At 44.1% G+C, this 25624-nt stretch overlaps 1 protein-coding gene across 1 annotated transcript in view; it reads left to right on the top strand.

Moving 5' to 3' along the window:
- LOC119173904 (monocarboxylate transporter 13) overlaps positions 1-25624 on the top strand; it is a 148202-nt gene that overhangs the window by 120136 nt on the left and 2442 nt on the right. Inside the window, exons 2-4 of the mRNA XM_037424687.2 lie at positions 20064-20397; positions 23433-23709; positions 24779-25154. Of these exons, the coding sequence (XP_037280584.2) occupies positions 20064-20397; positions 23433-23709; positions 24779-25154 (987 nt within the window). The remainder of the gene's footprint in view (positions 1-20063; positions 20398-23432; positions 23710-24778; positions 25155-25624) is intronic.

Below are 25624 nucleotides of genomic sequence, written 5' to 3'. Positions count from 1 at the left end.
GATGACCACTGACCTGATCGTGGGCCCATAAAGCTCATTTCCTATTACAGCCAGCCTCATTACCATCAACAATTAATCGATGCACTATTATACCAAACAGCATAGCCGCACCTCGTGCAATGCGTGCTCGGAATGCACTAGTGTATGCGTGATAATACAAATTAACGCATTCTCGCCACTCCACTGCTGAAGGCAGTGCGTGTTTGGGTGCGGCTCGTTCTGTTGCCGATGCAAGCGAGGTCCTCAATCCTCTCATACGCCAAGCCTGCCGTACGAATACGTGTTTACCGTGCGCAACGGGTGGTAGACCTGTGAATCACTGCGCATCGCATCAATTAGATGCGCCACCAAGCAGACGCGCCACGCATTTATTAATGTTTTCCGATAATCGTTTTTCTCCTATCACGGAGGCGCTTAAGCGCCAATAATCTGGGTTTAGGCGTTAACGCTGCTAAATGTTAGCGCCACATCAGAAGGAGTCACATGCAAATGAGCATCCGAAGGGTAGGTTTTTCTTGCACATGCATTCCCTTCTGAAGAACAAGCAAATTAAAAATACAATAGGCCCCGCAATTTCCGGGTTGATTTTCTGTCTGGGCAGCAATCAAATTGCCCCGTTATGGCAGGTCGCCTAGGAGCCAATTGAAGTGATCGTGTGGAAGCTCAGAGGAGCTAAATAAAGTATCCTGTGCAAGCGTACAAATCACGCTACGCAGGAGTTGAAACTAATATGTAAAGGAAGGCTGTGACGTCGTCTGCTTGAAAACCTATTCTAGCTTCCACCACGTCTTCCGTGTCATTTCGCAACATATATATGGTTTGACGTAACAACATATTTTCAATTGACAAGAGAGAGAAACAATTTTAGTGACGGCACAACGAGGTCATGAAATTTAGCTGCTGGTGGCTCGAAGGGTTGTGGCCAGTTGCTTTCCACGATTGTTTTGGTTCAGTTAATCGCTTCTGCCTGAATACGCTGGTCATTGGACGACAGGAGTGACGCCCAAACCTCGTGGGAGGATTCTGGCAGTATTGTCTTCGGAGAAATTTTCCTCTCGCATTCCCAAAGAATGCGATCTGGTCCAGTATCTCGCGGAAGGCTGTTGAGGTACTGGAACGAAACGTTAAGGCTCCAAAAGGTCCTTACAGCATTACCGGTGTTACTACTACTAGCACCACCTAAGGCTCTAGAGCTCGACAAACGTAGGACGCTTATGGGAAGTCTATAAGCAGTGCCGTTAAAACAGTCCCCTCTCTGGAACCAGTATAATCTGCAACCTCGTCCCAAAAGGAAGGTAATTTAGGAAGATTACACTCTTTTTTAATCTAGACAAAAGGAGATTCAGTACTGCGCGTGGGCATTATTAGAGTTTACCTGGTTACGGTACATGCCCAAACTCAGTATCTTAAGTTCATAGAACGGCAACGGTATCTCAACTTCAGTATCTCCTCATGCTTTTTTTTTACTCAGTTGCCCTAATGAGGACGGAAAAAAACTCAGAGATAACATCATGCTTTGGCTGAAGGAGATATCAGGGCTGGCTGCGAACTAGCCATGAAAGCCCGGAGCAATTTAATTAGTGGGTCCCGCCAGTGCATTAAGCGGGAAACTTTGCAAGGAGGCCCAACGGTTCCTTTCATTCTGCTTCAGAGGCTGTAGATCACCGTGAAAGATTGAGTCTGCACGTCGATTAGGGCCTCAGCATAAGCCACAATTAACCGGGAGGACGGTGCGGTTCCGCAGTAATTGCAGCTGTCTTCGAAATTAATGGGATAGAATTGACAAGTATAGACCCCGGGGCAGCGGCTACGTTCCGGCGGTGTGCTGCATGTGCCAGCATTGCTGCGGTATGCCACAGTGCAAATTTAGTCGAGACTGGCTACCTGGTGTCTCTTACTGATACTTTGGAGATTACTAGGGTTGGAAGAAGAAATGATGTATGAAAACGAAACGAAAAAAAAAAGTCCTCAGTTCACGGTAATCTACAAGGCTGTTTTACAATGTGGATAGTTTCAAGCGTGCCAACGCTGGCAAGGTGCGCCCTCCAGCGCAGTGTTAGCCCATTAAATGGGGTTTTGTGTGTGCAACTACTAATTACTTCGCACATACCGCAAAAGATCGTCTACAGTAGGCGAGCCTGGGGGCAGCTCCAGGCGAGATAGAGAAAGGCAACAAGGGAAACAATCCGGTCGTGTCCCCATATATTGCTCGTTAGAGCATTAGCCGATGCCATGCCTGTACCTATAGAGGCGCCATATCCTCGAAAGAATATGTTAATAGATTAAATAAAACGTACAGCTGTCATCATCGTCGTCGTTATCAATGTTGTTGCTGTTTAATAAGTGCACATCAGAGGTGGCTATACCATCGCATGGCTGACAGTTCCGTTTGAGTTATAAAAACTAATATTTGCCCATTACGCTGGCTCAGTGACGTTCACGTTCCGCTGCTAAATATGCATGAGGTCACGTGTTCGATTCCCAGCCGTGATAGCTGTATTTACCGTTCTGTCGACTGCCCTCATGAGTTAATTACAAAGCAGCTTATTTACCGTCTATACAGGATGGCTTCAGTTTCAAGTCGCTGTTTGAGCTTACAAGTACGCTTGAAAGCTCTAGTCTGAAGTACTATAGTTTCGCGAAAGTCCAGAAAAAAACTATGAAGTTGAAAAAAAAATTCTTATTAAAAAAATACTCCTTTGAAACATATCCTTCTTTAATATTTTTGCAATGGGATAGCATTCTACAGTCAGGAACTCGTGAAAAAAACACACAAACATCATGTAAGTTCGTTCGTTCATAAGCACAGACGCTACCGAGGACTGGCATTCGGTTGAACCTTCTTCAATTCAAAAAAGAAAGTTCACGAATGAACTAAGCTGCCGCGCACGGGGTTCGCGTGTGCCGCCGGAAGTTCCACGACTCGCATCAATTACTTTGAGCAACTCATACCGATAAGTTCATACATCAGAGTTTTTTCTTCCCCGAAAAATTCGTACCGCGTGGTGCTGTATGTGCACTACACGCGTACTCCCGCTCTTCAGAGCGTAGCGATCAGGGCACATGTGAAAATTTTCGCGACATTTCACGTTTTTGTCGGATTCCCTTCCCGCCGTAAAACTTGAAGTTGTGATTTGGCGTCTCACTTGCTCTCTTTGCCTTATCACGCGCAACGCTTTCGGCTGAAGAGAGTTCGCATCACGAGAGAGCTTCGCTCGTCAAGCGTGACGAGAATCGATAGATGGCGCTGGAAGCTGAACGAGCTGTCACTCTCTCTCTCTCTTTTTCACATATGGTCGTAAATGGTTCAGCGGGAAGAGTCGCAATAAAGAATATTCATCGCTCCGGAATCCAGGACAAAACGGGCCAAAGTTCTGGGGCGCATCTGTTCAAACTGCTTTTCTTGATTACCGCCCTTATTTATAAGAGCACGCAAACTTCGCTCTGTTTTTCCTATTTACTTCTAGCTTGATCAACGGTGGGCATTTATAAATGTTGTCATTGCGCGCGCATCCACGTGCATTTCTCAAACAATCGGCTGCGTTTTTAAAAAGTTTTAGGTGGCTAGTTTTGAAAGACACATACAAATTTGCCTTGCTGCCCACGACCGGGTGTGCTTGAATCATCTGCCCGTATGCAAACTAACAACGAGTAATAACCGAAATAAGTAAAAGAATGAATAATAACTTAATTGCAAATGCACTTTTCCACGTAATCGTGTAAATGGCTGCAGCTGGGAATCGCATTTCACGATTTATGACGCAACATCGTTTTTTAATCCTATAAAGAGTGTAATGCATATTGAAAACCCATAAGGACAGAGTCACCGCAAGCTCGTTGCTAATAATTGTCCGGGTTCAGTTCGAGCAGATGCACCTGAATACTACCATATATGATCAGTAAAGACGCCCTGAGGAGCCCTCCGAAAATTTCGTCCAGCATATGGGATTCTATAAAGGGCATGTAAATCTAAGTATACGTGGCTCTAGCATTCTGCCTTCATAGAAATGCGGCCGCAATCACAGGGATTCGATCCCACGACCTACGGGTCAGCAGTCGAGTACCGTGACCTCTATAGACCACAGTGAAGGGGGAGCCTAAGTCATTCTGTTATTGATATATGCTATACAGGCTTATCCACACCATATATATTTGCTGCAGTACGTAGATAATGGCACCAGATTTCGCACTGGTGAGTTATTCATGAAGAGCTCGTCAGAAACTTTCCCAAACAACATTTTCAACAAGACTTTGGGGAGAGTATAGCACCGTGAAACTGTCGCCATGACCAACTACGGCAACAACCACTCTGCAATGTGGTCCTGGGAGATCACCGTGGGTGAAGGCAGTGTTCGACTTCTTGAAGGCAACAGGTTTACAGCGGTGGTTATGGCGTTATGATGACTATGTGGGACTTCGCGTTTGCATGCTGTCTCCTCTCTTCATTTCCCCGTCCTCAAAACTCCCCATTCCTTTCCCTGTGTATAGGGTTGCATACGAGTCCTTCTAGACTGTTTAACATCCTCGCCTTTCAGCCTCTTTTCCTTTCTTCTCTATACCTGATGTTCAGTGGCATATAACATAATTGAAAGTGTAGCAACACAAAAAATTATTAGTTGTCGTTTTTTGCGTGTTTGTGTGCGTGTGTGTCTGCATGAAAGAGAGAGAGAGAAAGAGAGGGTGTGTGCGTGTGTGCACCAAATGAAAGGCAAGTCCTGAAGTTTACCTAGAAAATGTACTGGGTACGCGTTAGTGCACCTTGAAATATTAATACCACCAGAATTTTCAAAGCTACTTCTTGGTTCCTGCTGTACCCTGACGGCACAGTTTGGCATGAGCTCATCATGTGTTCGAGCAAGCTATCGTGACGTTTCCACGCCCGCTACGCTACCGGGCTCCGTTGGTGACTCGCGAGCAGCTTTTTTTTTTTTTTTGTTGTTGCACATTTTGGTAGTTTATGTCATCACAACCAGCCGTAAGAGTGCGTTAAGTCACAAAAATTGACTCCGTGGTTTGACGTCACTCTGCTGCCGATGCCTTTCGTTACGCCTTGCGAAAATCGATTTTAATGCTACAATAAATAATCAGCACCAACTCAACTTCACAGCTCACAGCCGTCTTCTTAAACAGAAGATTTGTTTGTGGGGTAAGCGCAGTAAAGTGCTACCAGTACTCCTTAAAATAGATGCCGAGTAGAAGTTAGGGTGACGTAGCTAGCGATCAAGTGGTGATACTTGAGTGAGTGTTGTATACACCTTCCGATAAGAAGAGCAGAAATAAGCTAGGTGGGGAAGAGATTGTCTCAGCTTTGCTGATCGAGAAATAATAATGCCAACGAAGGACTTTTCTCTCAATATCTTGTATTCTCACATTTTTTTGTTGCCTGTTGGAAAACTTTTTCGGAGGCGGCAGCTCGCCCATGTGCAACTTTCCGAAATACATTATTGCGAAACAATGTGAGTGATGATATACGCGATAAAGAAACGAGGGGCATTCGGGCGCAAAATTGAGTTTTTCATCTTGCATAGGGGCATGCGGGCGCGCAAGGAGGCGGGAGCATAAAGATATAATTTAAAAAAAATGTGCAAGCTCTTTTTTTGTGTGTGTCCAGCACCCGTGTAATTAGCAAACGCTGCGTCCATACCTGTTCTGCATACCGACATTCTAATACGTCGCCCACACTGTTTGAATTTGATGAAATAAAGCTAGCGACCAGTGAAACGCACGCAGTTCGTGCTTTGATCTCGAGCGCGAGCTGCGAACCACAATGAGAAAGAGCAATCTTCGTTGCCGCTGAGCTATCTTCTATATAAAAGTTTTTTTTTTTTTTGCTCACGTTCAGCCCCATTCCTGGTGATATTTGATAACCGCTCAAAGTAGGAACTCTTATATTAAACACGATTTATTTTACACGGCCTAATCACTTTTGAGGTACAGCTTTGCCTCTTGCATCATGTGGTTGCCATTTTAGATAACAACAAAAATGCGAAGACATCTAAGCTTAATATCAAATTAGAACAGATGCTATGGTGGCTCGTACGAAGTCTGTTACGTGCTTGTGCTTTTTTTTCTGAACATAGATTTCTTTTGTCATCCAGCAATTAAGACCAAAAATGTTGCTTAAAAACTACTCGCACACACCGCGGAAATCGGGACCAGGAAGATAAAGGTTTCCGGCTGGTGAGTTTGAAATTGCCTGCCGTCGTTTGCAATGTCACGTCCAGCCAGCGCTTCGTAAGTTTATGTCAAATTCTCCCGCCCGTTGCGGTCCGCGTTCACTGGCTTGCTTCTGGTATCTTTGCGCTCGAGCTGATTGCCGGTAAAAATGAATTAACAGAGCCTGGTTTGGGAGGTATTTTCTTGTTCGAACCGGAGAAACCATAGCGGAGCGGGGTGTTTGACGACTTCACATACATACACGCAGGGCATCAGAGCGCGGTTTGCGCGCTGTCACAATAAACTTCAAAAACCGGAGACCGTCTGCTGTGGGCTGTTCCAAAAAACACCTGACGCCCCCGTCTTCACGTATCTTTTGCTGCAATTGGAATATGGTTTGTTGGAACCGATATATGTTTATTTAGCTCTTTTCGTTTTTTTTTTCCACAACAGAAACAGATCCGCTCTATCCGCCATGTACTTCCGAAAAGATAGTTCGTGCCTGTTTTGCTCTATCTACACCCCCGATTATCAAATGTGCAGCAACTTTCCCCCAAAACATGTCTTCCAACGTCATTCTCATGAACAAGCAATGTTGTGAGCTATTGTCCTTGCTCGAAGTTCTGGCGCTTTATCAAACAACAAATTGCAGGAAACCGTCCGATATGCGCAAGGAAAAACTGATCTGCAGCGCCTCTTAAGTTAGTTGAAAAAACATTAGCAAATTAAAACTTTTTGACTGCTTCACAGCCGCATATCGATGGTCTTTTTGGTTCATCAACACTATCGGAATTCCGAAGAGTGCTGGCTACGATTTGCTTGTTTCGGGAATTTCCTCCGGTGAGGGGAGGAAACCATATTTAGGAACACATATGCGTGCGGACTGCTACTAGTAATTTGGTTTTTTTTTCTTGTGTACTGTTATGCTCGCCTATAAGCATTGCTACGTAGATTAGGGCTATGGTTTTGTACTGTAATTTTTTTATGGCATCCAGAGAAAACCAGACGTGGTAAAACTGCCATATCAGTTATAGGCACTCGCATGGCCTTTTTTTTCTTGCTTTTCTGTTTTTGTTGAAAATCGAATATTATATTTAATTTCTTTACAAAATCTCGGAAGCCTTCGCGCTTTTTTTTTTTGTCTTATTGTCAAGTCGGTCCTCAAGGTTGAAAGTTGAAAGTTTAAAGTTGAAATTTATTTCACCACAACGATACACCGTGATTTACACAAACAAGAAACAATTGTGGCATGGAAAGTAGGAAAAAAGCTGCGCTATAGCAGCTTGACTAGCCCCACCTCCCTTTTGTACAAGGCAACAGAAACAATGGCACACCAAGCTCCATATGGTGCTCACGTATGATTGAAAGAAAAAAGAAAAGAAAATAACATTCTAGTGGTTGTTTATGAAGTACAGAATAGATGCACACTTGGGTGTTTACAAACAAACAATTTTTGGGAAAAAAGGCAACCAATATAAGACGCTATAACAGAAAGGGGTACACTTAAAATTTCATGCATTTACAAGTACTGGGTGCAATTTTTCTGGGTTTATAGCTCCTTATACAAACAGGTTTAATATATCACTACTTGAAAGGAGACGCAATTGCTGTTCTGTGAGCTTGAACTTATTTAGTATATGGGGAACAGAGTGCTTTAGCATTTGGAGTCCGCAATTTGTTCGCGGTCGGGGGATGTGCCAGTGTTCAGAACTCCGAATCGGACGCAACAAAATTTTCGGCTGTAAATGTGCTAAGCCTCTCAGGTTTGCGCAATTCTTTCGAATTTCAGACCTCAAAGACAACAACAAGTTATGTTCATATGCCACACAAAATTTTAAAACTTTAAACTTGACAAATAAATGGGATGTGTGTTCTCTGTAACCTATATTTGCAACAGCCCGCAAAGCGCTTTTTTGAAGTGTATACAACTTTTGTTTTGATGTTTCAGTTCCAGAAGCCCATACCAACTGACAATAGCGTAGATGAGAACAAAAAAGCGTATTAAAGATAAGAAGTTTCAGGGGGAGCGGTAGAAACGACTGACACCTTCTCAGCACGCCAAGGGCTTTTCTTAGCTTAATACACAATTGTTCAGTGTGAGAATTCCAGAACATATGTTGATGAAAGATGACGCCCAAAGTTTTGACAGTCTCTGAAAGTTCGATATTGAAATTATTTAGCATCAGTTTTTGTGTGTACGTACATGTTATTCCTTTCGCGCGGAAAAGAACGGCCTTGGTTTAGAGCTGTTGATCTGTAAGGTCAATGCATCTTCGTGGTTTTTCATATCTTTTACATGCCCAGGGAGAACTGCGATGCTCGAGTTTTTCAGTGGCGAAGCCTGATTCGATGAGACGGCTAAAGTAGGAAATGTAAGGTTACTTAATATATTTTGAGGCTGACGTAAGCATCAAATGTGTATCTTTGTTTTGTGCCATATCTGTGGTACCATAGTTATTCACCTTCATTTTAACATTCCGATGATTTACTGAAGCATAAATTTCAGATTAAACTGGTCGCTTCGTTCCGGTACTGAAGCAAATAAATTCGGGGGCGAAGACATGAATCCATGGAACATAAACAAAAGTGTATGTCTTGTTTATATCCCACGCCCTAACATAGTTTGCCGTGGCCTATCAGGCACTAAAGCCGCAGTCATGGCGCTGGCCTCATTCAAGTCGGGAGGACGACTATCAATAGATAGAGAAAAGTGTTCCATCAGTTGCCTCGAATAGGATGTGAACCGTGTACTTTTATTATTTCGTTCATGATTGGATCCTATACAAAGTAACCAATGACTGTTTGCTTTTTACTGCTTCCGTCACTACCTTTTGCTCTATTTTTCAATCTTCCCGTTCACAGTGGGTCCTCCGATTTTTTCGTCAAATAGAGATTTTCCCTGAGCAAGCTCCCGGCTCTCGGCGAAGCGACCGGCTGGCATTGACGGCAGTCCCCATTAATCATCTTGGCAACTTCAGTGTAATATCGCCGTCTATCCCCCCTCCCCGTTCTCCGTTCCTTGTGCTCGGTGTGTTGATGTAATTCCGTGCAGTATGTTTAGAGCAACTTGAAGAGTGCTCCCTGACGCCGCGACATTGGCTTGTATAGAATGCTGTCGGGACAGGTTAGCTTACAGGTGCGTCCAGAAGGTGTGTGCAAGGCGGACGAGGTCGTGGCAAAGCGAGGTGCGGTTGCAGTCTTTTGCATTGCTATAGATTTGAACGGTGCAAGCATACAGGCGTGAGTGCATCTTCAGTGTCTGACTGAATACATGCTTCTTTTTTCTACGGCACTTGTTTGTTCGCTTCTTTCCACGATCTTATAAACTAAAGTGCGGTGTTGCAAGTATAGAATTCCGGGATAGTTCTCGCGAGAGTTTTCACTTCACGCTGGGAATGTTGGGGCCCATTTGAATGTAAAATAACAGAGCAGTCGACGATTCTCTCTAATTAGTGAATAGAATAACAAAATCAAAATATAGAGCATTACGCTTGCAAGATATTTAGAAAATGTCTTAGTCTGAAAATCAGCATAGCGAATAAGCGCTCATACCAAACTAATAAGTCATGACGTCATGAGGTTTTGTGTATAGTAAGGCAAGTTTTGGTAACAGCCGGAGAATAAATACGTACAATGTACCACTAATGAGTTATTGAGCAGTTATAATTTCTGTAATATGGCATTCGCGAGAAATTATACTGAAATGTGTCTGTATAGGGTCATAACTAGTATCAAAATTTCGGGGATTTATTCAGAGGTGCTTTTTTTACTTTAAAATAAAAGCGCCTAATTTTTTCTAGGGGGGGGGGGAAGGGGTGCTTAGCAGGGTGTTTATAACTATTCATTTACAATTATCTTGACAGATAACATGATTACATTATATTTAATACATAGAGAAAAGAACATGTGGTCATCAATGAGGTTACTTACTTTAGTGTAATGAAAGGACAAATGAAGTCAGCAGTCAAACTGTACCTGTAGCTACTGCTATTTTTTTAAGCACTGTTAGATATAACAGCGTGAGGTAAGAAGGAACACGATGTGCTTAGGAATACAGTCATAAGGATACTTACAAGTAGTGCGCAAAGTCCAGATGGGTACAGGCGGACAAGAGCAGATACGCTGTAGTGTGCGCATACAAATGAAATAACAGGCTGCACCATACGATCGTGACGAGATTAGATTTATTTTGTGGTATCAGCAGTGAGGTTGCAGGCGACTTTTTACTACACTTCACTTTGCTGATGCTCTACGAGTAATAAAATTTGTGGGTACAAATAATTTTTTTTTTTGGTGTTTTGAAAAGTAAATGAGACAGCAGAAACGTAGGAGGCAGAGATGCCAACCAGAGATGTTTCCGCTTGGTGACCCCCTACACTGGGGCAGTGGCAAAGAACAGGAAAGTGAGAGAGAGAAGGCGAAGGAAGAAGGAAATGAGCCGTGAATCCACTGGCGCTTGTAACATTGCACTACGATTACTCAGACGGGTTTAGCACAGGGCCATCGCGCTCAGCATGACGCAGGTGCTGCTAGAAAGAAAGAAAGAAAGAAAGAAAGAAAAAAAGAAAGCAAGGAAAAAACTATGAACAAAAAAAAGAAAGAGAAAGCAAAAAAGAAAGGAACGAAGGTAAGAAAGAGAAAGCAACAAAAGAAAGGAACGAAGCAAAGGAAGAGAAAGCAAAAACGAAAGGAACGAAGGAAAGAAAGAGAAAGCAAAAAAAGAAGGAACGAAGGAAATAAAGAGGACTTCTAACACTAGGGAAGCAATAACAGGTACGAATAACCCTTACGCTTTATATTATTTTTCTGCTTGCCGCAGAACAAAATATTATGCAGTCAGCACGTAAGAAGTGGTGGTTCAGCCGAATAGCGGGCGTTTTGAAAACTGGAATGATGACTCGGTGCGCAGTCAGTTGCGAAATAGCAAATGCAACCGAAAAGGACGCTTCGTATACACTGAATATTCAGACAAAATGTAATCAAAGCACGTTTTTCTTTCTTGTTTAGTTCAATTCTGTGATGTTGGAGCAGCTTAAATGAGGCGTGGAAGTAATAAAGCAGACTGACCAGTATTGTGTTTCCAAACTATAACCCCGAAGCTTTTGCCGTCTGGTGGACTATACGGCAAGCTGGTGTCCTATGGCACGTAGTGGAGCTCCTTGACGCATTTATATGCTGACTCCTTGCATGAGAGCTACACACAGACAAGGTGAAGTAGATGCCAAAGTTATTCATGACAGAATTATACTTCACATCAAGATTGTTGCATTACATGTTCTTTTTACATTCTCTTTTTGAACCCTCTTCGGTGGGGCTGTTGAGCGACTTATTAGGTTTGCATCTTGGTCTGTTGTCGGTTTAGAAAAAATTATTTTCCCCCTAAAACCGGTTGCTTAAAAACCAGTTGCTTATAAGTTGAAACCACACGAGACCTATAGTTTGTACTCGTTTAATTAAAAGCCAGCATATATTCTTCTCCAAACGAATATGTCTTTTACATGCGACTGCAGATGGTCCTATTACATTTCGCACTGACAGCTCGTCAAATAGGCGTTTAATCAAAAAAGAAATTTCAGTGAGTTAGACGAGGTCAACAGACGGAAAGCAATATGGCTGTGCGAGCACTTCCTGTCGTTAACATTTATCAGTGATATCTTCTAGTTGTGGACACATTCATATTTCACTCACTAACGCGATATTAGCAAATAACACGATGATATTTCTAACCGGAAAAAATAGTTCCAGATCAATATAGGTAAAAAAATAAAACAAACACTCTATGGCAGACCAGCTATGTGACATGAGCAACGTGTAGGTCAAGCGCAACGCCATTTTCTGTATTAAAACATACGTCAAGCTTATATAAAACCACTGGCTATAGGCCTCTACTATGAATCGACGTAATCTTTCACTCGAGCTGACGTCCAATTTATTGGTATAAACTAATGCATTTTTTTTTGCTCCTCTAAGCTGTACAGTGTATGCTAAACTGTTCGCCACTTCTTAGTGCTCCTAATGCTGACCTCATGATGACGTCAATTGTAGCAACCTAGATACACTCGTAAATATCAGTGTTACAATTCTGTTATCGCGTGATTTCGGTGTACTATGTGCCGCTATTACCGATCGGTGACTATAGCTATACTCAAAGAGCAAGGCATAGCAGAAACATTCTACCCTCTTGCACGCTGACCATTTTCAAGATATCGCTATACAGATAGATATGTGTGGTTTAACGTCCCAAAACCACCATATCATTACGAGAGACGCCGTAGTGGAGGGCTCCGGAAATTTCGACCACCTGGGGTTCTTTAACGTGCACCCAAATCTTAGCACACGGGCCTACAACATTTCCGCTTCCATCGGAAACGCAGCCGCCGAAGCCGGAATTCGACCCCACGACCTACGGATCAGCAGCCGAGTACCTTAGCCACTAGACCACCACGGTGGGGCAATATGGCTATACAAACGAAGCGTCCAGCAGAGCTTTTCCGCAAATACAAGCTTTCGATAAGTGCCCGGTGCACTTTGCGTCTATAGGCGACGTGTGCACAAGGTCGCGAGATCACCGGTTTCCCAATGACAACCTCTAATGGGTGCTACAGGAATAGCACAAGCCACACCGCATTCTTCGCACAGTGAAGCTTCACGCCAGCATCATTCTACGTCAATCTTTCGTCGCTTCTTTGAGCTGAGCAAGCAAGAACACTTCTTATGGCAAGCCAGGCGAGATAGAACACGTCCCATCGCGAAGACGGGCAGGAGTGGCGTCGCAACGCGAAAAGGCTCGTAAATCACGTGAGTGCTCTCAGGATCCGTCTTCTTACATAGCGGGAGTGTTTGTCTAAATGCGTTGGCGGCCGTCGACAGTTGGACGCGCAAAGGCACGCTGAGCCTTCAGTAAACACTGCTGACAAGGTGAGTGGTCTTTGTTGAGCCAAAAGAAGCTCGCCTCTTTCACCCCGAGCTTCAAATGTCAAAAAAATAATAATAAAGATGTGTGAAACGAACGCGAGACTAAAGTGGGTTTTCCGTGTTAGTTTTGGCTCAGCGTTATTCTACCCTTAAATAATCATAAAAGGCGGTACTTCGGATGAGAAACGGCAACGTCTGGCTTCGCACACACATTAAAACGACGGAATCGGTTCGTCGCCTCTGTTTAAATGGGACGCGAACATCATCAACAACTTCTCTCGTTCTATCTCGGTTCCGCAAGTCTGCGCACAAAGAGCCTCCGTGTCGAGGTGTAAGCACGAAAACGTGGAAGTTTGAGAAAGGTCCAAAAATTTTGTCATCTTTTTTTTTCTTTCTCCTGAAATGTGTGTGGGGGGAGGGGGTGCATCACTTATAAGTTCATTGTGGCAGTCTAAGTGCATGTCGTCTTGAAGTTATCTTGAATACTAAACGCATACTCATTTCACCTATGGGGGGGGGGGGGCGTTGTATACGCTTAGTTTGTTTGTTTTCGCGGGAGAGTAGACGCTTCAGAGCTATACTCGCAGACAACTATGCTGATGACTGATAAAACGACCGCCTGAAAATAAGACTTAGAGGTGTGTGGGGGCAAAGTTCACGATTAGGGTTATTTATTACCTCCCTTTACCTGTAACCCGCTTGCCTTCTCTGGGAATCCAGTTAGTTATTCTTAATGACCAGCGATTATCCTGCCTACGCGCTACATGCCCGGCCCATGTCCGTTTCCTCTTCTTGATTTCAACAATGATATCATTAACCCCGGTTTGTTCTAGCTCTTATCCACTCTGCTTTTTTCTTGTCTCTTAAGGTTACACCTATCATTTTCCTTTCCATTGCTCGCTGCGTCGTCCTCAATGTAAGCTGAACCCTCTTTGTAAGCCTTCGGGTTTCTGCTCCATAGCTAATTACCGGCAAGATCCAGCTGTTATATACCTTCCTCTTGAGGGATAGTGACAATCTAACTGTCATAATTTGAGAGTGCTTGCCAAATGTGCTCCACCCCATTCTTATTCTTCTAGTTACTTCAATCTCATGGTTCGGCTCAGCGGTTATTACCTGTCTTAAGTAGACGTAGTCTTTTACAACTTCAAGTGGACTATCACCTATCTCGAAGTGCTGCTCTCTTCCGAGGTTGTTGTTCATTACCTTCGTTTTCTGCAGATTAATTTGAAGACTCGCCTTTCTGCTCTCCTTGTCTAGCTCCATAATGATGAGTTGCAATTCGTCCCCTGAGTTACTCAGCAATGGAATGTCATCGGTGAAGCGTAGGTTACCAATGTACTCTCCATAAACTCTTTTGCCCTACTCTTCCCATTCTAGGCCTCTGTATATTTCCCGTAGGCACGCGGTAAGTAGCATTGGCTAGATTGTATCACCCCTGCCCCACACCCTTCTTGATTGGTATTCTGTTGCGTTCTTTACGAAGCATTATGGTAGCAGTTGATCCCGTGTAGATTTTTTCCAGGATGTTTATATACGCTTCGTCGACGCCCTGATTGTGCAGTGCCTGCATGGCTGCTGATATTTCTACTGAATCAAATGTCTTCACGTAATCTATGCAGGCAAGCGGGTTAGGGAGGGACAGAAAGTTAGGTGGGCAGATGAGATTAAGAAGTTTGGGGGTATAAAGTGGCAGCAGCAAGCACAGGATTGAGTTGAATGGTGGAACGTGGCAGAGGTTTTTCTCCTGCAGTGGACGTAGTCAGGATGCTGCTGATGTTGATAACTATCTCCCTTTACAGTGACGTACGGATACCGTCACATTGCAAGAAGACAATATCCTTCGCACCACGTCCTTTGTATGGCGTTGTCGTAACTTGTCCCTAAGAAAACAAAAGGGGTGCATATTGGTGGGCTCTGACGGTGGGTGTAGTGATGCGAGAGTACGTTAAGTGGGCGTTGGCAACCCTCCTTATTTTATGGCGCCATATTGCGAATGCACCCTTAGCCCCGTAGCTTGGAAGTCACAAAACAATGCGGATGGGTCTGCGCATGCCTTTCGATCTTGGAGGCTTTTCTTCTGGTGGTACCGGTTTTCCCAGATTACGCAAAAAAGTCCCCCTCCCCATCTACCGATATGCAAAGAGCCGTTCACTACAATGTGCTTCGTATTGATATCGTGGTTTAAGCACGCAAATTTTCCGATAATAATAATAATAATAATAATAATAATAATAATAATAATAATAATAATAATAATAATAATAATAATAATAATAATAATAATAATAATAATAATTATTATTATTATTATTAGAGTAAAAAGTATACTCATCGTGGGTGTGCATCAGTGAATGATCCTATATATATATATATATATATATATATATATATATATATATATATATATATACATTATATACATACATATTTGGCATAACATGGGAAGGTAGGCTACGTTAGAGCCGGCTATCCCAACATCATAACAGTAATGTACAATATAGATCAAAAAAACAAAAAAGCAAAATTAAGAATAAAATAAGAAAAAGATACTAATCAAAGACAATATGTACAAGACTATATACACTATAGGGCATACAATGCATGAATGAGCACAGCATGTATGGTCATAGTCCAGTTCATATGTCGGGATCAAATTGCATATAGAATCCGTAGAGATAGCGCGCAAAGACTTCGCGGTGGGCACAAGGCTTTAAGAAAACGCGCGTAAGTGGAACGTCCATTATTGTTTCCGAATTTTTAGTAACTCGGTTGAGACGACACATGTCTGGACCCGTGGCTCTATGTCGATTCACACATCACAGATATCGCCTAAAATGGATTTTTGTATATCAAATAAGTATAGACTACTGTACGTGTTACGAATTGATGACCGTTCATTATTGAAGTGATGGGCACAAAAGGACTACAAACCAAAGCGGAGCTAGAAACAGAGAGACACCGACTCGGTACCGGTTTTCATTTCGATGCTCCAGTTTATAAAGACTTCATCAACTGTTTCCTTTTTATTTCGCTGCTTCTCTCGCCCCAAACCTCGTATTTGGTTTTATTTTTAGCCTATTAGCTCAGCGTTCGACTAAATGTAGTAAACATTCTGAAAAATATAAATTTTCAAAAAGTGAGCAAACTTTTCCTAGTGTGCCTTTCCTCGATTGAATTCCCGTCAAAAGAAAGCAAACTAAGCCGTATCTCTTCAGCAGCTTGTTCACGAAGTATACGCATTTCTTGGAGACTGTAACGAGCAAATATAAAAAAGGAAGAAGAAAGCGTTCATGAAAAACTTCTTTTACAAAAGCAAGAACTGAGCCTAGACACGCCTTTCACAAGCGATTTCTTTTTTTTTTTTATGGCGTCCAGGAACAAGGAGTATTTCCACTCAATTTTAAAAAGCTACTTCTTATTTTTAAGGAAGCAGAGGAGCCCATCGAGTGTGAAGTCTGGCACGTCTTTCCACTGCATTTCTCATTCAGATCTAAAATCTCGCGTGCTTTAAAACTAGGTCTTCATTTTTTTTTTCTTTAGGACTGTCTATAGTTCAACGGACAAGGTGAGGCCCGTGCACAAACTGAGAATACTCATAGCCTGGCTGTGCGCACACTCTATAACGATGACGAATAGGCACCTGGTGAGTGAGTGTGAATGAGGGAGTGTGAGGGTGTGTGGGTGTGTAAGCGAGTGTAAGTGAGTATGTGTGTGTGTGTACGTGCGTGTGAGTGAGTGAGTGAATGAATAAACTTCTACTTGGTCCAGCAAAACGCTATAAAACACCCACCTGGCTGATCACAAGGGCGGGAGCGACAGATAGTAATTCGTTAGGGCGATGCCCACATTTAGAGCTAAGCTGCAGAATGAGTAATGGGCTTTATGGATCCTCCTTAGCTTCGTTCTGTTTTCCTCTGCTTGCATTTGTGGTGTAACTTGCCTAAACAGAGCGTGAAACTTTGACTGCAATGCTGCGATGTTTAAAATAATATCCTTAAAGCTGTACTAGAAAGCTAATGAAAGACAAGGTAATAATGCGTTAAGTTTACTAAACAGTAACATCGACGCTCTGCCCATCCATACTCATATTTATCCCTAAAATTAAATGACTGCGTAAAGTACACACTACTCGTAATAAAGACACTGTTTACTCTCCCTTAGTGCGGCCGATAGTTCGTTATTTTTGTAACTTTGTGTGAATTGCTCAACTACGTTTCAGAAAGCCCAATTTTAAAAGAAGGTACGCATCTGGTCTGGTTGGTTCATGGTTATATGCAGGAAACAGCGCTATAAGAACAAAGAGAAGTGGTATATACTGCTTCGGTTCGTCCGGTCTTCTAGCGCTGTTTTCTTACCAGCACACTGAAAGCTTGTTTCTTTTTGCTTTATTTTTTTTAAATTTGAGGACGTCAGCAGGCGGACTTCGTTTAGAACGGGCTGTTCCAAATTAATGAAAAGTTTTTTGAACTAACATGCAACCACGAAAGTAAAGAAAAAATAAACGAGACCTTGGTGCACACGCGAAATGTTTGTATTTTGCTTTCATTTTGTTCATTCCTATACGACGAAAGAAAACATTCTCTTGATTAACACTTTAGCGTGCTGTAATAATTGACCCGTGAACTGTTTTGCTCTCGCGGTTAACAAAGGGCGAGCCAACAGCAAAATTAACGTAAGAGAGCCTACGATGTGGAAGTTCTAGCGTCCATTTTCTTTGCACACTATGAGGAATCTGTGGTATTTTTGCTCTTTTTTGCCTGCTACGACTGCCTGCCCGGTGATTGATTGATTGATTGATTGATTGATATGTGGGGTTTAACGTCCCAAAACCACCGTATGATTATGAGAGACGCCGTAGTGGAGGGCTCCGGAAATTTCGACCACCTGGGGTTCTTTAACGTGCACCCAAATCTGAGCACACGGGCCTACAACATTTCCGCCTCCATCGGAAATGCAGCCGCCGCAGCCAGGATTCGAACCCGCGACCTGCGGGTCAGCGGCCAAGTACCTTAGCCACTAGACCACCACGGCGGGGTGCCTGCCCGGTGGCTCTGTGAGAATAGCGACAGGACATTCAACGCACACGTTTATAAAAACAATACTCCTCGCTATTTTATCCCGTCGTGTATCAAGCTAGCCTAATCGCAGTAAGAAGACATTTTTTAAAATCTAATTGAAGTGCTCTTTTTATCGTCTAACATAAAGAAGGAGCCATTGTTTGGAGTAAACATATCAAGGACAGTGCGTGTGCACAGTCGCGGTTTTCTTGCGTGCATTATTTCCCGGTTAACTGTGTCTTCGCTCTTACAATAGCAAGCTTTTCATTTCACCAAAGAAAACACATCCTCAAAAAAAAAAATTCACAGACACTACTTTATAATACGGAGAATATTTTCATCAAAAGTGTTATTTTGTTGTTTGTTGACTGATCTGGGGCACGAAGCGAAGCTAGCTAGTTTCGCTTGTACACATTACAATAGCGATTTGTGAAGCTTTGAAAAAATGATAAGGAAAGAGAGAATTGCAATATCGTTAGTGGCACTGCTCTCAGAAAACGTGGAGCACTTTTGTTTGATGATAAAATGTAGAATGCTGGCATGCGGACTTTTGTTATCCTTATTCTTGGTCACGTAAGCTGTCGTAAAGCGGAACAATGCCGCTCGATTTTAAATGAATAAGGGGGCGCACACAGACACGGACACTAGAACAAGAAAATGCACACAACACAAGTGCCACTCGCAACTAAAGTTTATTCACAACTAATGTGTCCGCGTAAGTGTGCGCGCCCTTTTTCAATTAAAAGATTAATCTATACCAATTAGGCCAGTTATCCGTGCCACTGCAATGTCGCTCTCTTTGTTCGTTGTTGGGAGAAGTGACCAGAGCATATATTTACACAACCTCTTACCCGTGCGTTGCACGTGCTGCACTTTTATATGATTAAAGCATGCAACGCCCTGGTGTCTGTAATTTACGATGACGCGTGTGTTAATACCGTGCCCCCTGGATGAATATCATATGACTCAACCTAGAGTTGATTGATTATGGGCATCACTTCTTCACCGCTCAAATGCTACCTTATTATTTTTCTTAATATAGTTGGGGAAGGAAAAAATTTATGCATTGAAACGACATTAATGACTGGAAAATGTTCAAAGTGTATCTGCTTATCCACACTTCCATTCCATCGTTCTTTGGTACCGTGGAATTTGCTAGAACGTCTCCATGCGGTGCACCCATAAACTATACATGTACAACAAGCAACTCTTGAAAAGATGGCTATACAACGATTACCTTCGTTTTCAAGATTACGTGTCGTGACATGATGTCTTCAAACGTCTTCAATCGGATTATATTTATCAGGTTCATGAAACGTAGTGATATTGCGTGATTAAATACAGCGAATTTACCTCAGTGCTTGTTAACAGAACGATCGCTAATCGGTTGGCGTGTCGTTTTTCGTCTCGCCCTAGCAAAAACGCATGTCACTCAAGATAGTCAGCACTTAATGGTACGAAGTACTGATATAGTCACTTTAAGCTCTACATAACATAAAATAATGCCAAAGAACTTAATACAGACAGGTAGAACGGCACTTCGTTCTTGATTCGTTCTTCAACGTTACTCTGCAAAAATACTTGCACTCAGAGCTGTTTCATATGCTTGTTTGAATTCTCGTATTACGTTATATTTCTGTATTGAACCGCACTCTCACGTACCTTATGTACTGTAGGCAGTGAAGTGCACCGCTTTGTGGTATCAAATAAAGGTGAAGCCCTCTTCGTGGTAACACTTTGCGGAATATAAGGTGGGGTCACAGAAAGGCAACACAGTAAAAACACATCAGTTTAACCTTTATTTTAAAGAAGTATTGTGATATCATCACGCACAGATGTTCACCTGAAAACTGCAAGTTCGGACGCCAACTGCTTGTTAGCTGCTTCATTGATATGCCTTACCGTCTTGTCCCACTTATCTGTCCATTGCAGCGTGGCTGGGCTCTGCGTCACTAGCCTCTTCGCTGTTCGTGTCTCCCGTGGTAGTGGCCTGGTGCCGACGCAAGAGCGTCCGTCTCACAGCAGTATTAGGTGGCCTGGTTGCGGCGCTGGGCTGCCTGTTCTCATCTTTCGCGTCGCAGCTGCACCAGGGCCTGTTCAGCCAGGGCCTGGTGCTGGGCCTGGGCCTGGGCATGGCGCGAGACGCCGGGGGCGTGGTGCTCGGCCAGTACTTCAAGCGACGCCGACACTGCGCCGAGGTGGTTGCCTGTGCCGGTTCTGGATTGGGCACGGCGGCCATGGCGGCGTTCTTTCACTCGGTGCTTGGGTGCGCTGACGTGATTTGTAATCTGTGACCCCATCTACATTAATAGTGGAGACAATATTACTAGTATTCATGTAAGCTTCTCTGTTGGCCTATAAAACTGCAGCGAGAAATTCTTTGAGGTAAGCATGACAATGACAGACGACATTTTTTTATTATTAGTAGCAAGCAACGTCGGTCGTGCCTTTATGAAGACTCATATATGAATAACCCTGTCGTTTCTCTCCTCAGCATGTATAACAGTAAACTGTCACAGGTGGCTTGCCGAGAAAGACAAAGTAAATCAAAAGGAACTGCGATATAAAACGACAGACAGACAGACAGACAGACAGACAGACAGACAGACATCTAGATAGATAGATAGACAGACATCTAGATAGATAGATAGATAGATAGATAGATAGATAGATAGATAGATAGATAGATAGATAGATAGATAGATAGATAGATAGATAGATAGATAGATAGATAGATAGATAGATAGATAGATAGATAGATAGATAGATAGATAGATAGATAGATAGATAGATAGATAGATAGATAGATAGATAGATAGATAGATAGATAGATAGATAGATAGATAGATAGATAGATAGATAGATAGATAGATAGATAGATAGATAAGCACCTTCTATTGTGTTGCAGGAGCTAAGTGGATGGTAATAATGCCCTGCTATTTCCGGGGACATTTCTAAACGGCCAAGCATCCGTTTTTTCAGTACAAAGGTTACGATGCTAGACAGTTTACCGGAAAGCCCCGGGTTCAAACCCGTACGCAGTGGACTCAGTATACGATTGAGGCGACATGTTATAGGGCTTCCGTACAGTGCCATTCAAGAGCGCATTAACGAACACCAGATCAATAAAGTTATCCAGAGCCTGACGCTACCACGTGCCTCATAACCATATCGCGGTTATGTTTCGTAAAATTCCGCATATTATTATTACGTGAGGGCTAAGCGAGCCATGCCCGTTAAAAGTGTCACATTGTTTTCCAAACTTCAACCTCCACGGGCGTACTCCTCTAGCACGTCGCCTGGTCGTTGTTCGAGCTCTACAGCGTGACGAAGCGTGAGGCAACGTTCGCCCTGTTAACGTGATCCCTCGGCAACTCTTCCGCAGGCTTGCTATATAGAAAACAAAAATAATAATGCGGTGTTTCAGGAAACTCGCTGCGCCGTATCAGATTCGTTTTCAACGGCACGTTCCTGCGACTGCGTGGGCGTCAACCGGACTGACGGTCGGACGTTGCAGCGTCGCTAATGGAACCGTCGCTTCCCGTGGGCTTTAAAAACGACCGCACGTTGGCTGTCGGTAGCAATAAAAACAAAAAAAAAAGAAAGAAGAAAAGCAAAGCACGCTTATCAGGTTCCCCAAGCGCTGAAATATCTCGGGCACGGGTCTGGAAGCGGGATGGAAATAAAAGAAAATGTAAACGCCGCAAGTCGCTGAAACCTTATACACGCTAGGCGAAATAGCTTCAAAGAGGTCATTAAACGGAGCAGCGCAAGGGATGCGCTCGTTGTGAAGTGTTATTTTGTTGTAGTTGTCTCGTGAATTTTGTGAGCTGCTAGAGGCATCCAGGTGTGTCGTTAGTGCAGAAAGTGTTGCGAATAGCGTCTAAGTATACTGTTTGATCATCGATGTCCCGTATACGGGGAATGTATGTACGTCTTCATTCTAACCCCATGGCCCCAACACGCACGTGCGAGAAATTAGAATTGTTTAACAGGGCGGGCTCGGCTTATGAGACATGCTTGGTAAATATAAAACCAGTGTTTTTCCCTCTTTTTTTTTTGCGCTAGCAGTAATAAGTCGTTAAGCATGCTTATCAGATACGTGCCGGGAGCCGTTTGGGGTGGAGCTTCAGTTTACGCGGGGTATTCACCGTTCAGCTTTCAATTGTGTAAACGGTGTTGCTTTTCTCGGTGCTTTTTACTAAACAGAAATAACAAAAGGGCCCCAGCACCTGGTGTTCCCTTGGGGATAGGGCTGGCTGGAGTGTATGTTAAAGCAAACAATGAGTTTTGTTTTCCATCCCAAAAATAAAAGAGGATCTTCGTGTCTGAGCGAGTGCCCTTCATACTGCATACTAATGGATTGCCGACTCTTCCTCTAATGAAGTTGCCTTTAGCTTGCGATCCCCCATCATGGTGGTCTAGTGGTTGAGGCCAGCCCCGCCGCGGTGGTCTAGTGGCTAAGGTACTCGGCTGCTGACCCACAGGTTGCGGGATCGAATCCCGGCTGCGGCGGCTGCATTTCCGATGGAGGCGGAAATGTTGTAGGCCCGTGTGCTCAGATTTGGGTGCACGTTAAAGAACCCCAGGTGGTCGAAATTTCCGGAGCCCTCCACTACGGCGTCTCTCATAATCATATGGTGGTTTTGGGACGTTAAACCCCACATATCAATCAATCATTAGTGGTTGAGGCCAACGGCTCTTGGTCCACAATAATGCCACGTTTCATTTCCCAAGCTTTTGTTATCGCCCCAAAACACCACACGATTCTCAGCGCAAACCGCGCCTGCAGTTTTCGAGAAGGTTGCGGACTGTAGTAGATCATTTCGATAAGATCACGCCCACTGTGCGAACGGTACAGATTGTTCTGGAACCTACGCCACCGCCAGCGATAACGCTAGAACATTCGACGGCAAGAGTATAAATGCCGACACGCTTCACCGCTTGTGAGTTGTTGAACGAAGGCCGACGCTACGTTCGCCGCTATCAGTCCGAGACTGCTATCTGGGCAAGACTGCTGCTGTAATTGGACTTTCCATTTACTGCAGGGCCCAGGTTCGCCCAAATAAACAGTTAAATCCCAACACGAAGTCTCCTGTCTTCGGCCACGTCACGACCCCGTGACAATACAATGAATTGATAAGAAGATGGATTTATCTTTCAAGTCGTTTTAGGCAAACGCACAAGGAAATATGCGGCTTTCTTTTTCGACCATATATATGATTTTTTTTCTATTAACCCGTGCGTTATGCACAAGAATGTTTTCGAAATTTATTTAGGCACTCGTATTTCGGTGTGCAGGTCCCTGGGCTGGCGCCACGGTCTTCAGGCCGCGACGGGCCTGGTGTCGCTGAACTTCGTGCTGGGCGCCTTCTACCGGTCGGCGTCCCTGTACCACCCGCAACGGCGCGCCATCCTGCACCTCAAAAATCAGCGGCGCAAGATCAAGGAGAAGAGACCACGCACCGAGAAGCCGCCGTTCTTCGACTTTGCCGCGCTGCGCACGCGCACGCTGAGGGTCGTCATGGTAACCGCCGCTCTTGCCGCAGCCGGACTCTACACCCCCTTCTTCTGCCTCGTAAGCACTAGTGCGTCGCGTATACAGTCGGCGTTAAAGGGGCCCTAAACAACCTTTCAAAGCAGTACAAAGAACGAGAAAGAGCGATCGCGTTCTTCTCTCCCGATGTTTCTTTTGTTTGCGGCCCAATTCTTGACGTCAGCAGTTCACGTGACGTCAGGATGAAATCAGCGTTGGACTGGTAGATACAGCAGGAATACCAGTTGTGAATTTTTTCGTACCCTGCTTGCCATGCAGTCACGTGCCTGTTCTGCCTTGTTCTGCATGACTATTGTGCGCGATAAACTTATTTGACTTTGTTATCATAGTTAGTGAGTTGACTAGTGGAGATGGCAGCATGTAATCAAAAAAGGTGAAATCCTCACCAGCTGAACCCTTAGTGCTGTCATTCCACGTGCTTTATGACAAAATAAGTGACGAGGAGGAGACAGTCCATGTAGGAAGGGTTGTGAAGGCGAGAAAGAAACTAATGTCTCGCCTGTGAACATTATAATGTGATCCAGGGGCCCTTTGACGCGACGTCGTGGACGCGGTTTTCCACTGTATCGGTTCTTAGACTACTCGACCATTATTTTGTTTCACTTTTAATATTGACCGTTCCTCAGCAGCTTAGCCCTTGTCTTCAACTATTGACGTGGTACAAGAGCCTCTTGTGGGTACGTTATGTTTTTTGCTTCACTTTCAAAAACGTGTTAAAAGACTTGAAAAAAGAAAAAACCTTCTGTTCACACGATGACCTTTATGCAAGTCATTTTGCAACTGTGCTTCGATGATTACTTCTATGTGGGTTTTAACAACTCAAATAAACGAGGTGTCCATGCCCTCCCCCACGACCAATGTGACACTGCGATAGCACTGGGCAAGTCCTCCCCCCCTCCCCCTCACCTTTATTTCTAGTGGTAAAGCCTGCGCACGCGTATATTGCTGCAGTATCATGCACCCCTGACGCAGATATTTACGGTGTCCTTGTTATTCTGTGTCACAGATGTCTATTTGAATGAATATCTGTGATTGCTAACCTATCTTTTTTTTCGTTATCGCAACTTATTTGTTCATTCCCACTGATCAGGTGCCTCTGAGCGCTGCCGAAGGCGTCCAAGGAGCGTGGGCGTTGCAAGCCCTCCTCGGTCTCGCCTCCGCGGGTGGCGCTGGCGTAGCTGGACTGCTGCTGGTGCGGCATCCCACGCAGTGCGTACTCAGCCGGCGCTGCCTTTGCCAGCTGTCTCTACTTGGTGCCGGCCTGGCCATGCTGGCACTCGGAGCGCTGAACGGCTTCGCCGGCTACGCGTTGTTCGCTGCCGTGTACGGAGCCAGCGCCGGCGGAGTGGCGTACGCGCTGCGCATGCTCGTCTTCGAGAGGCTGAGGGCCAGGCACTTTGGCCGCGCGTGGGGTTTCGTCCAATGGGCGCAGTGCTTGCCGGTGCTCGTAGGAGTTCCTGTTACAGGTACGTTGCTTTACTCCATGTCGTATTCTGTTTTGCAAACATCAGCGGCACCAACGTGAGGGGCATGAGGGTTCAGGTTACAACAAAACGGGTGCAGAAGAAACAGTTCAATGCACTAGCTGACTCAGATATTGGGTTCATATGCACACAAGAAAAATAAATCATGTAGCAATCCATTCTCCGACCTAGCTAACAAAGCAAAAAGAATTACGGTCCATCTCTCCAGGAAGACGGTCGTCCAGAGGCGCTTTCTTTGCTCAGTGATCCTTCATTTGGACAGTCATCGAAGTGGTCCTTGCGACCCCAGTAATGACGGTATCCTTCGTTGCTGTCTTGTCTCGGCTTCGGGAGTTCGCGTTTAAAAGTTGTAGGCTCTCCGCTTAATGTCGGCAATCCGGTGCTATAGATTTAAAATGCGCGCACTTGCACCTGAAAGGCGAAACCACATGACCGCGGCTGATGCAATGGAT

The sequence above is a fragment of the Rhipicephalus microplus genome, chromosome 5, assembly GCF_043290135.1.
Source record: "Rhipicephalus microplus isolate Deutch F79 chromosome 5, USDA_Rmic, whole genome shotgun sequence".
Lineage (NCBI taxonomy): Eukaryota > Metazoa > Arthropoda > Arachnida > Ixodida > Ixodidae > Rhipicephalus > Rhipicephalus microplus.
This window is presented reverse-complemented; position numbering and strand designations above follow the sequence as displayed.